Source organism: Hippocampus comes, unplaced genomic scaffold (assembly GCF_001891065.2).
Source record: "Hippocampus comes isolate QL1 unplaced genomic scaffold, H_comes_QL1_v1.1 scaffold1, whole genome shotgun sequence".
Classification (NCBI taxonomy): domain Eukaryota; kingdom Metazoa; phylum Chordata; class Actinopteri; order Syngnathiformes; family Syngnathidae; genus Hippocampus; species Hippocampus comes.
Window position 1 is genome coordinate 3,150,316 of NW_017805010.1, and position 13,493 is coordinate 3,163,808.

The following is a 13,493-nucleotide window of genomic DNA, read 5'->3' on the forward strand; positions in this document are numbered from 1 at the left end:
GGCGTTTCCTGCAATTTAGTGAAGGTTCTTAAGAATGGTTTCTTGAATAACACATTTTGTCCTCATCCTTGGCTCTTCACCAGACGGCTAAACAAACTTGATCAACTGTCTGCCAGTGCTGAGTTATTATCGGCGGTATTTTTCATTTGGAGCTGACTTGTGGAGGCTTCTACTCACACTTTAAATCTCAAAACTGTTCATACATCGTTTCATGCAGCGTTTTCATCCTGTGGAGGGTTCGGAGTGAAAGGAAAACGGTTTCAACGTTGTCATACGGCAATTAGCACAAGTGACATGTGAGGAAAAACTCATCCAGGTTTTTATTTCATCACATCTACAGTGGACCAGTGCAGCATTCCTCCTTATTTACCGCAAGGTCTGTGATAGGTCAAAGGAAAACGATTGAAACAAATCTAACAGACGTGTTAAGTCAACTGCTAACAAGGCAACAACATTGCACCTCTCTCTATCTCACACACACACACACACACACACACACACACACACACACACACACACACACACACACACACACATACACAAGCCACACGTACACAAAAGCACACACACATTACCATTCCAAAATACGCATGTATGTTACATTTTTTGAATGATCAGTGTACAAAAAAATATGATGTTAAATCAATTATTAGTAGAGTGCTTTACTGTGCAAACCAAAACATGATGGGATTGTTGGTATAGTAGATCGCTTTCATTTGTGTTTTATTGGTTATTATTATTATTGTTTTCATGTGTAACTTTTTTTTTCTTTTTTTACACATTTTTAATTTAAATTTCAATAAAAGTTGTTTGAATAATGTTGCAGATTCAAGGTTGTTTTGTTTCGCTTTTTGTGACCATAGCATGTGGGTATGGGCATTTATATCGACTTCTTTGATCAACCGTTGGGGGAAAATGAATCAATGAATGAACATTTCAAATACTTTGAATAGAATGGCAAGTACCACTCTGAATATTCTGATTAACTATTTGAGTGCTGGTGTTGTCCTGAGCAGAATTACGCTGTCTGGAGAAGTTACAGTAGCATAGCTTGTCAAGGTCTTCTTCAGGCCTACCACTCCTCGTTGCAGCCAAATAATCTTCTCCATTTTGCCGAAATTGCTTCAAGATTCAATGACATTTTCATCATGGGCCAGAATTCTAACTGTACAATTATTGATTGATGATACTGCTCCACAGCAAATTTTAATCAGAGATTGGTTATATGTGTCCCCCAACGTATTTTTTGCCGCTGATCTAAAAAATGTCTTAATTTTTTTTTTCTAGCACATCAAGTTTTTGAGATTTTTTTTTTTTTTTATAGTTTGACCTATAAAAGCTTGTAAAAGTATTATTATTATTATTATTATGAAAAATGAGGACAGATTTAACACCCAAAAATATAGAGAAAAGTTTACTAATATTATTTTTCCCATCTGTAAATGCAAGCGATTTCAATAGCTACCTTGACTTGTCAGTGAATAACGCACCAATCCTAATGATACATTTAGGCAGATACAAGTAAGTGTGCCTCTATGAAGGTGATCAAAATTAGGAATGTTCAACCTTGGAGGAGGTCTGCACCCTGCCAAGTGACATTCAAGTTACGGAGGCAGTAGTAGTTAGAGATGCAAAGCTCAATGTCAAAACAGAGAAGTACAAAGGGGTGTTTTCACTCCCTCATAAAGTATTTATGTGCTCCCAGGAATTGATTATAGACGCCTCACCTTGTCCATAGACTTGATGTTAATCTGGGACAAAACATTTGAAGCTCCTTGGACAAAAAATACAAAAAAAACAGGTTAAATAACCGTCTTCTCTTTTCTTGGGCGGGGAGATTTCAGATCATTCCAGCCAGCCAAGGGGGGAGAAAGAGTCCCACTGATCCCAGTATACACACAAGTACAAACATCCAGAGGAATATTCTGTCGATAACCATGGCGACGTACTTCCAGTCCTCTTTCACCTAATGGACAGGGGAAACAGCAAAAAGGGGCATTGAACACTTATTCCAAGACACCAACATCGTGTTAGTCAGCTGTCAGTTTTCACCCTTGAGTGATTTCTCACGGGTGGATGATTTTTTTCATGAGGATGACTAGCCCCTAAATGTCATTCAATCGTGTCCTCCCTTGAAAAATTCAAGGTTGAATTGCTGAGGTCCACTTATTTCAATGATGGACTTTTACTGTGAGAGTGACTCAAATTGTTTTCTTCTTAATTTTTTTTAAACTGTAGACCATGTAGATATTTTGATCGAGCCAAGAACCCAAGGTTGTGATTTTTTTGTCTGTTTCTGCAGCCTGCTAGCCAATGTGCTTAATGCCATAAAATAACATGGCAATAATTTATGAAGATCCACACTGAAAATATACAGTTTAAATAAGAATTCAATTGTTATGTTAGGAGATAAAACTTCTATTTCCACAAAGAAAAAAAAAATCAACATTTCCGAAATATATTAGCATTTTTTTCGTCATTACATGTTAATACTAAGAACTGAATTCTGAAATCATACAAGGTAATTGCAAATGTTGCACACTCCCTCGAGCAATGTGCCATATATTAAGCATGCAGATAATCTATCTAGCTAGCTAGCTAGCTATCCAGCTACCTACCCACCCACCGATCTATCTATCTATCTGTAATTGTATTTAGAATTTCTGGACCTATGTTTTTCTCATAAATGTATGTATACACAAGCACATTACAATGTTCTGATGATAGTGTCGCACATTGACACAAAGTCAACGATACTGTTAGTTAGCCCGTATATGGCCTTTTGCATTGTTTGTTAGCATTAAGCTAAACCTGGAAAAGAGCAGAACATGTCAACGTTAGGTATTAATCTATATTAATCCTTAGCTTTTATTTTCAAATTATGAAAAATATAGGAATAAAATGAAAGAGATCAAAATTGGTATGGTGTGAAAAAAATGGAACAACTACAGGGAAACTAAAAAAAAATAAAAAAATTGGGGGGGACTTTTATTTTGAAATTTTGAAAAAAAATGTTTGTGTGGGATGAGATGAGCATCAATTTGAATCGGGGAAAATACAAATAATAGGAAGAAATTTGAGGGAAAAACAAAATAATTTCACTTTTTTTTAGCTTGTATTTTCATTTGGAACTAATAGGGATTTTTGTGGGGATTTTAGTAGTGAATATGTTGAATATTTGCTAAATTGCAATTTTGGTGATGTTTTAAATCATTGCCAAGGTGGTATTGAAGGAGCTGAACATTTAAAATTTAGAAGTGGGAAGGGGAACAACGTAAATCTGTTTTGTTGAATGTGTGGTGGAGAATAATTTGGGAATTTTTGTGGGGATTTTACTGGGGAAAATGTTAATTTATGGGACATCAGGTTTGTTAGGTGAATTTGAGTCAGTTTAAATGTTTTATTACTCTTGTAACAGTTGAACTGTGCTGTAACGAGAGCTTCAGATTTAGTTTTGATACTTTCAAAAAAGTACCACCTTACTTTTTTAACATTTCCATCAACTCACTGAGAAGTCGTCGTCCTCTGCCCTGAGATGATCAGCTATGTATTGAACCCCCTCAATGGCTCGTTGCATAGCAGGAGACAAGCGATGGATCACAGCTTCTTGTTGGCTTCTTGGGTCTTTAGCAGGCTCTGCTTTGATGGTATCTGTAAGGCAGTTTGTCGAGACTCGTTGTTTTGTTTGGTCTGCAGTCCCAGTCCATTTCTCCGGCCAGTCGTTGTGCAGGCAGCAGGACTGATAGCCGCCCGAGTGACACCGTCGTGCAGCTCTCTGGGGAAGCTCCCTCTGCAGGTCACACATTTGCTCCACGCTGAGCGAGCGGCCATTTAAGAACAATTTATTCACGTCTTCGTTGGAAAGGTTGCGAAGGGGCCCGAGAGGCAAAGTTGGGGGTAAGGAAAGTTGAGAAGAAGACAAAATGGAGGAGTTTTGTCCTCGTTGCAGACCTGAATACTGTTTAGTGGGTGACTGGTAGAAAATATTGGCCTTAACCGGGGGATCTTCCTGGTTGACTTCCTTGAGAGGGGTGGAGGATGGAGACGGGGAGCAGACGCGGATGTTTGGGCTGTCGAGTGGAGTTTTTGGGAGGCTTTTCTCGTCCTGCATTGTTTGGGTCAGCCCTGTTTCTAAACCCATCCAAAAGGTCTGGGAGTTGCCCGTTGCTGATATTATGGTTGGGCGGTGCATCATTTCAATCAACTTCTTGCAGTGTTGCTTGGCCGTGCCGGGTGGCCGCTTCATGAAAAGGACCCGGGGCACCATGTCCAAAAAGACCCTTCGCACCCAATGAGGCATTCCGTGGGTTTGAGGTGATCGGTGGTGGACGTTCAAAACAAAGACTGTAATTATAATTGAAAGTGTGACAAAGACCATGGTGAACAGCAGGTATTCGCCAATGAGTGGAATCACCAAGGATGTGGACGGTATTATCTCTGTGATCAACAGCAGGAACACGGTTAGGGACAATAAAACGGAAATACACAAGGTGATCTTCTCTCCGCATTGGGACGGTAAATAAAACACCAGCACAGTCAAACAGGAGATAAGGAGACAGGGAATGATAAGATTAATGGTGTAGAACAACGGGAGCCTTCGGATGATGAAGTAGTACGTGATGTCTGCGTAGATCTCAGTGCAGCACTCGTACTTTTTGGTGTTGTACTTGCCCACGGCATTCATAATAACCCACTCGCCGCTCTCCCAGTAGTCCATCTGATCCACGTCGCTGGCCATGCTGATAAGGTCGATCTTGGCTCGGTCGTAGGTCCAGGAGCCAAACTTCATCTTGCAACTTTGTTGGTCAAAGGGGAAAAAGGTGACGTCGATGCTGCACGAAGACTTGTAGATGGCTGGTGGCATCCACTTGATCCGTCCGTCGTGGAATAGATGCGCCTTGGTTAGGTGGGTGACTGCAAAGTCACCATCAGCACTGCAGATCAGTAACGGGTATGAATGAAAGAGCAGTGATTCCCAACAAATGTCACGTGCCACGAGAGCTCATCGGGTGTGCCTTGGGATTTTTTTTTCCCTGTTTCATTTTCATGTTTTACTACAGTACAACACAAGTAAACCCTCATCTACGAGATGGCGGAAGCTACAATTAACGTGCATGTGGATCCACCTGTTGTTCTTCATAAAATAGAATGAGAGCTCGCTTATGTAAAGTGCCACGAGAGGATTTTTTTTCCCCCCCGTTTCATTTTCATGTTTTACTACAGTACAACACAACAAGTAAACTCTCTTCCACCAGATGGCGGAAGCAACAATTAACCTGTGTATCCACCCGCTGCCCTCCATACAACAGAATGAGAGCTAGCTTAGCGTTCAACTTAGCGTTTACCTAAACAGGCCCTGCAGCTTTCAAACTGAGTAAGAAAATGTCGAAATATCATCATTTTAGTTCGGGCCCGACCAATCTGATTCCGGTTTACCTTTGCAACAGACAGGAAGTAAAAATAAATAAATAAATAAATAAAACACGCAAACAAACATGAACTGATCAATTTAGATTGATATTTAGGCCATAAATGTGTGCAAATTGGAACATAATGAGGAAAGTTAGTGGCAAAACATGATTTATCAAAACACCTCTTCTTTGACAGAGTTGCATTTGAAATATTTGATGTACAATGGGAACCAATTTTTACACGAATAATTTTTACACTCAGCTTGAAAATAACCCTTATCAGCACATTGTGGATATACTTTCAAACATTGCATGTCAACCGTCATATGAGAGGACTAAGGATGACGTAATACACACAGAATAACGTTCGTCAGCCATGTCCTTGACTTCTTGCCCATACCTACTGAACAGTATTTACTGTTTAATGAAAATGTTCAATCATATTACAGTTCAAATGGCAAAACCCCAGTTGATTATTATCATTTTGAAAAGGCCTAATTTCGGCTGATATAATTGACCGGCTGATTGATCGGTCAGGCCCTAATTTGAGTAAATGTACTTTTTGGGAACATTATTGTTTAACAATGACGTTGTCTCATGCAACATTTTCTTCCCTGGACCCAGTGAAAAATAATCATGAAGTCACCAACTGATCGGACAGCGTTTGGGAGGTGTTTGCGACTGAGATGACTTTTTTAATTAAACGGTCTCGCTCCACTACTTTGCTGTGCACCAGAGTTCAGAATCAAATATATCATAACAAAAACTGTATTTCGACTGTGAGCGCAGCCCATAAATAGAAATTACGATGTCTAAAAGTTTTACAGCAAGGATATGACCCCATGCCTTCCCCTTTTCTTTTCTTCTGCCGAAAGGCAATCACATCCATGCATCTCTACAACATCTCAGCACAATACAATAAATTACCTCCTTCCAGGGCTCCGTTATTTCATGCAAATCAATTTATATGTAAAAAAAAAAAAAAAAAAATGGGCATCAGGTGCGGTCATAATTTCAGTGTCATATGCTTTTTAAATGATGGCCACCTGTGTGATGTTGGCCCTTTGTCTCGTCTTATTAGTTTCATAGCCGATAGGCCATTTAATCAGAAGACAGCGCAGTACACTCACTTTTGAATGACAAATCGATTTGGTAATTGTATTGCTCATATCATGTCATGTCTAATAAATTTCATTGTTATATTGGTCATTTAGAATTCCCTTCACTCATAATAAGAGACACATTGGATGCATTTATATCGGAGGCTCTTTGAAACGCCTTTAATTACATTTTATCTCCTAGTTCTTCAGCCTAATATGCATTAGGCTTGCTTTGTGCGATGTACCAAGTTTGTTTATGGCCATTCCCATTAAGGATGACCTTGTTCACAACCAAAGTACTTGATGACGTTGGCACAGGACAAGAGTGTTGGCACAGCGGCAGGATCTTCTTGTTTTCTTCCAGTAACGCCTTCTATTGGAATTGAATCAGCAAATTTTGCAAATTAATGCTGATGTGATTACACTTGCGTCAAGGAGGGCAGCGTTGGTGCATGAATCACTTTGTGTGACTGCATCAAAGTAATGTTTGGTGATATTCTACCGAAGGATGGCTGTGATAAATTGATTTATATAGTCATGATGGTTGTGAACTTTGCCACTTTTGTTGTAATGGTTGATCTAAGGTTTGTAATCATGAGGTTGTGTTGTGAAGGGAACGAATGGAGTTGCAATGGATTTTAGAGGAGCAAGCAAAGAATGCAAAATGTCTGATAAAAATGTTGGTTGTGGTTGAAATTATACATTTTTTGTTTGGCTTCTAAATAGAAAAGTGAGGGAAACCATAGAATAAAGTTTTCTCCTTACTTAGATGGTTCCGTCCCTACATTGGTAGGCAGGTGCCGGGGCGCGCCATGTAAAAATGGATGCATCTCCATATTTGTGCTGGGGCAAGTCTAGTTTAGCATGTTTGTGACAGAGGCGTTAGGTGTTCCGGGTGATGCAGCTGCCGCACATACGGACGCCATGGGTGCAAGGCGGTCTCCGATTGCCCACATGAAACACACGGCCGACTACATCATTCGCAAGGGGAGATCTTGCAGTTTACCTTCCAATGTCATGGACGTACCCCAACGGGTCTACTTCTGCTTTTGCAATGTCAAGCACTGCTGATTTTAATGCAACTGAGGGGAGCCGTTACAATTGGAGTCAGTCAACGGGAGTCAACTATATCCCATCCCACAATGGCACACCGCATCTGTGCAAAACCTAGGAAAATACCAAAAGTGTGATAGACTCGCGCTGGGCACAAAATAGGGCTTCTTAAGGTTTACATTTTATACAATCTATCCATCCATCCATTTTCGGATCCTCTTTACCCTCACAAGGTTCGCGGAGCATGCTGGAGCCTATCCCAGCAGTCTTCGGGCAGTAGGCGGGGGACACCCTGAACTGCTTGCCAGCCAATCGCAGGGCACACACAGACGAACAACCATCCGCGCTCACACTCACACCTAGGGAAAATTTAGAGTGTTCAATCGGTCAATGTTTTTGGAATGTTGGAGAAAACCGGAGTACCCAGAGAAAACCCACGCAGGCACGGGGAGAACATGCAAACTCCACACAGGGAGGCCGGAGCTGGAATCGAACCCGGTACCTCTGCACTGTGAGGTCGACGCACTAACACTGGACCACAATCTAGCTGAATGAAATTTCTTCTTGGAATAAGACTTGTAAAACTATCAAATGGATTCATTCACAATTCCTCCACAATTAAAAAAAAAAAAAAAAATCAATTCTTTTGACCAAATATCGGTAAGGAAAATTAGGACCCTTCTGAAAAACAGCTCAATTACAAAAAAAAAAAAAAAGCGTTGAGTTAATGGGATACATTTGAAAGTTTATCACAAAAAACTATGTTCACAGTCAAGTAATATTTTTAGTTTGGCAGGTCCCGAATGTCACAATTGTTCCCATTCACATGAACCTAGCCACAGCAGCCCCTATATTTTTCTCTCGAGATTCATCAAATAATAATTGGTTCATCTTATTTTTGGCTACAACAACTCCCCAAAAAGAGTTGTTTTGAGTGTGTGTAGTTCTTTCTCAGGCTCAGACAGGTTAACAGTTCACATGATAACAAACTGCCCGTAGCTGATGATGTTGTGGATGTGCCAACAATTTGCTCATCGTACTCCTTTGTTGGAAATATTTTCAAAAGGTCACGCCAAATTGTAACATCAATGTATGCTATTGGAGGAGACCCTTACTTGTTGTAAAGGACGATGTCGGGCCTCCAAATGATCTCTGAGGGAATACGGATGGAGGTAACGTTCTCGTATTCCTCCGGGTTCCAGCGCAGCTTGTAATCGTTCCATTCCTGGAGGACAACGTTCAACATGGAGTGGTTACAACAGTGCCATTCCGCATCGGATTCATTCTAGCGGTTTTTATCTCCTGTCATTTACGTACTTGCTTGACCCAGACATTCGTAGTCATCATCTGGTTCTTCTCATCCTTGGTTGGTGGAAACAGAAAACAAATTCTTTTCAAACAGTTTGGATGGTTGTCTGGAAGTTATTATTAATACAGTATTGTACAAATTTGCTCAAAAACATCTGTGTCCTGTTAATTCCTCTACTTGCCCCACGGGGATAAATAAAGTTTTCTGAATCTGAATCTGAATGATACTTTTACTCAGTAAGAACATATGAAACAAGGCACCCAAATTTACGAGAATACTGTGCTGGAGAAAAGAAAATAATGCCTGGAGGCAATGTTTGCCACGCTCCTTCCAGCCCTGAAATATTCTATAGGAGAAGACAACTTGGCCAAGAGTTGCCTCATACTCTCAGGCATGTGAGACGAGCGCTCTCTATAAGTGTGAGTAAAAACAATCCTCACGGTCATGCAGGATTTGCATTTTCAATCATCCGAGCCCCCTGTAGAAAAAAAAAAAAATGCATGTTCCCGACACCAAACGTCAGGTTTTCCCTGAGTCAATAGAATTCCTCGAACAGGGTTTATGTAAAATATTCTCCACAGGGCCTGCAAATGCTATACATATGCGATAGGAAAACAAACCCACAAACAAGACATTGGGCCCTATTTTCATTCCCAGCCCAAGTCGAGCACAAAGAGCAGTCGAACTGTGTGCATTTGTGGAGTTTTCTTTTGGTATTTTGCTAGACCAGTAGAATTGGGCGTAAAGCGGAATTTGCACCGTTGTGTGCCATCGTGAATGGAGTCTTATCCTGGCAAATTGTGGCGACATCTCTCACTTGCATTAAAATCAGGCCTGTCAGAGCACAGTACATGCAAGTACGCCGTGTTTGACATTGAAGAAACAGAAATAAACTTGCTGGTGTCTGTGCATGACATTGGCAGGTAAACCGCAAGCCCTCCCCTTGCGGATGATGTGCAGGTGACTGGTGACTGCCTTGGACCTGCATGTGTGTGACCCCCGACCCCAATAAACAGGGGTCCTATGAAAATATTTTGAAAATGGTACTAGTAATGATTTTAATTTGTTCAATGAATTGATTTTTTTACAATAATTTGGAGAGATTTTCCCACACCGTTGTCATGCTTATGAATTACATCCACTGACTTGCACTGTTAACCTATGCCTTGATCAAAATACACCTTTATGCTTTTTGCCACCTGCGCTGCACAATACATCTCCTTTTAGCAGGTCTCCACTTTTTTCACCCAAATTTGACAAGCACTGGGGGGTCCAGTGAGGCGAAGCATATGTACCAAATTCACAAACACGCGGAACCAGACCATTGTCCCGGCACGAAAATACAAACTACTTGCTGTTACGAAATTGTTGGATGAGTCAAGGGTAACGCCATGCGGCAGAAAGCTCACAGCCGCAACGTGGCCCCAAACATGCTGGACTTGACTTATTTTGGCACTAAAATGAAGTTCCAACCATTTATACACTGAAATGCCAGCACGCCAGTCCACGAAAATAGTTCCCACTGTGTTTGAAAGTAGTGAAGATCTTACTCACCACATCTATAAGCTGAGCAATAGAAAGACCAAAGTGGACCAACACTGTGTCTGATGAGTTTTCCACAGGCCTGGAGAGCTTGTTGTAACGCACAAACAGATCCTGCAGCAATTTCTCCTCAGCGTGAGCCCGAGGACCAGCATAGCAGTACACTGGAGGTGATGATAAGAAATTACCAAACTGTTGATCTGAATGCTCTCCTCAAACATTTTAATATCCCTTTCCATCCATCCGTACATCTACGATAGAATTTTGGATAACAGTCCCAGTCACAATTACTGCACAATTTACAGTATGTGAAAGTGAATTGTCAGTGGTTGTTTGTTTGTATCTGCCCTGTGATTGCCTGCCGATTGGTCCAGAGTCAGCTGGGATAAGCTCCAGCTCACTCAGAACCCTCATGGGGGCTCAGCGCTATAGAAAATGGATGGATGGAAAGTTGCTGTTATCACACATTGCAACTTTACACAATTATGGGCGGTTTTAATTGCATGCATTTTGATCAGCTTGTTTTTGTGTGCTAAACATTAATATTTCATTTGCAATTCACTACCTGTCTGGATTGGATTTAGTTATTTATTTTTTTGGCAATAATGAGAACACGTTTGTAGTGCTGAAAACAGAAGGCGACCTGCGCTAGACCCAGCTGGCGTCATGGTTACACGAGACAGTGGGGAAAAGCGAAAGGAAGGATGAATGTGGATCAGAGGACATGTTGTGCCTGCAAACCGTTTCGTCACCCCACCCTCACACAAAACTCCCACCTGTGCACCGGTGTCCCTTTGCTACCCATCTAATGGAACACCTCCCCCCTCCGCCCCCACTCCTTTAAAACCACCTCACATTACACAGAAGATGACCTCGCCACGTCCCAGAACAATTAGAGACTTGTCCCGAGGCTTGCACAATGCTTTGCCAATCTGTATACGTAGTGAATTTTTTTTTTCCCTACAGTGAGTCGGGGCTTTATTCTATTTGAGCCATTCATCATCATTGAGTGATTCATATGAGTGACTTCAATTACTACACTGGTACTGCTGCATTATTAAGTATGTTTTATGTGGTAGATTCATCCATCACTCCATCTATCAGTTTACCGCACTGTACTGTATTTATCTTTTGGAAGTGGACTGAAACAGCCTTCAGGAGTCTGTTTGACCTTGTCAATTCTTTTATTCTCTTATGGTGGGGATGAAAGTATTTAGTGGCTGGGGTTAATTTTTATTTTTATTTTTTTTGCCCATCGGTACAGGTAACTTATATACATCGTACAGATATTACTCGGAAAATGTTTTCAATTGTGAAAGAAGCCCCATATTATGTTTGCTGTAAGGCACATCCGTCTGCATTACGGCGCTACAACCAGAAGAGGCGCTGTTGAGACACAGATGTTGGCGTTGTCCTCCTTCACATTCAATCAAAGCTGATGTGTTGTCCTTTACTCGCTTGCAAAACGGCATCCCAGGATCAATATCTGCCCACATATCGTCATGCTTTTTTTTTTTTTTTTTTTTAAATGCCGGATTCCGTGTGCAGGTACCCATTAAGCAAACGGCAACAAAGCATAGTAGCCTACACATTGACCTTTGTTTCATTATCCGTTACGTTCATCTAATGCATCTGATATTAAATCGAAGCATGCGCAAAAGCTGTATAATAGCCAGCGAGGTAACTATGTGTGAGCCAGCGCAATGGTGTGTTGTAAAAGGTAGTAAATGTTTCATGATGGAATACTTGGCCTTGCAGACACTTTTCATTTCATTTCATGGCCACACCGAGGGTGATTTCTTTCATTTGATGGAGACAACCTGGGCAAAGTGTATTTATGCTCTCCCCCAGACTCAAATAAAAAGATACAATAAAGTGTTCTAATGAGGCATCGGCATCAAATGATTTGTCAATTTTTGATCTTCGAGATGATGTCAATCTATCACTTACAGCAACAAGATTGTGCTGTGTCGTTGCTACATCGGAATGTAGCATAGGCTAGCACGAAACTATGCTAAGTGGTAAAGTCATAATTATCATAAATATTTGCATGAAAAACATTTCCAGGCTGCATAAAATCTGAAATTGAAATCAAGGATAACAAAAGACAGGACTTAAATATCTTAAATAGAGAGCTCTTTAAGCCATAGTAGATATAATGGTGGCCATTATATCTGACAAACAAGATAAATTTAGATGCGGAAGAAGCAGTGGTTAACTTATTTTTACACTTTTATGATGGTTGGCAATCGAAAGTTGGAATGATACTGACTCTGTATGTTATTTTATTTCCTGAAAGATAAGTTGAAATGTTATATCCATAATGCAAATGTTTTTTTAAAGCAAGCATGAAAAATTTGTAAATAACAGATCGAGTTTTTCCACTTTAAATAAGGTACCATTGATTTAATCGGTGCTATGACGCCAAACTGGTGCGTGGAGGTTAGTTAGCTGATTGTTTTTTCGGCACTACTGGACCCGATTCTGTCCTCATTTGATCAATGGACTCTCTGAGGCCAATAGTGCATCATCAGCAGCAAATATCTGCAAGCAGTGTTTGCGCTCCGTCACAAGGGAATGCTTTTTAGCAGGTCACCAAAGAAACAGAGGTAGTTATCATCATCCAATGGAAACTCGAGAAAATTATGCCCTTTCTTTTTTTTTAATTCTTGTTGATTACACCATGTCCAAAAGCAATTCAGAATAAAATGAGGGTGTGTTCTTTTTTTTTTTTTGGTATTATCAACCACAAAAAAACCCTGTTACTAAAAATCCCATGCCACAACCTCAGAATACTGCATTAATATGATATTTACAGAAGCATAACGCACTCTTCTCAATTAGTACACACCTCCATCCAACCTGCTTGGTGCTATGGGATTAATTCCCCTTTTTTATACAGCATTTTAATTTCATTTTAAAATGACTTCATAACATTTTCAACGTGATTGAAAGTTTGAAAAGGATAGAGGAGACATGCCTCGGAAACACATAGCAAATATCGAGATCTTATCTCACGGTAGTATTTGATCAATCAAAATTACCTTGTGTGCCGAGAGTGAGCCAAAGTAAGCTGAA

At 40.5% G+C, this 13,493-nt stretch overlaps 1 protein-coding gene across 1 annotated transcript in view; it reads right to left on the bottom strand.

Moving 5' to 3' along the window:
- Window positions 1-1,360: 1,360 nt before the first annotated feature.
- chrna4b (cholinergic receptor, nicotinic, alpha 4b) overlaps window positions 1,361-13,493 on the bottom strand; it is a 13,578-nt gene continuing 1,445 nt past the window's right edge. Inside the window, exons 2-7 of the mRNA XM_019862995.1 lie at window positions 13,460-13,493; window positions 10,428-10,579; window positions 8,882-8,926; window positions 8,680-8,789; window positions 3,509-4,934; window positions 1,361-1,966 (exon numbers count right to left, since the gene is read on the bottom strand). The exon at window positions 13,460-13,493 is cut by the window's right edge and continues 77 nt beyond it. Of these exons, the coding sequence (XP_019718554.1) occupies window positions 1,841-1,966; window positions 3,509-4,934; window positions 8,680-8,789; window positions 8,882-8,926; window positions 10,428-10,579; window positions 13,460-13,493 (1,893 nt within the window). The 3' untranslated portion in view covers window positions 1,361-1,840. The remainder of the gene's footprint in view (window positions 1,967-3,508; window positions 4,935-8,679; window positions 8,790-8,881; window positions 8,927-10,427; window positions 10,580-13,459) is intronic.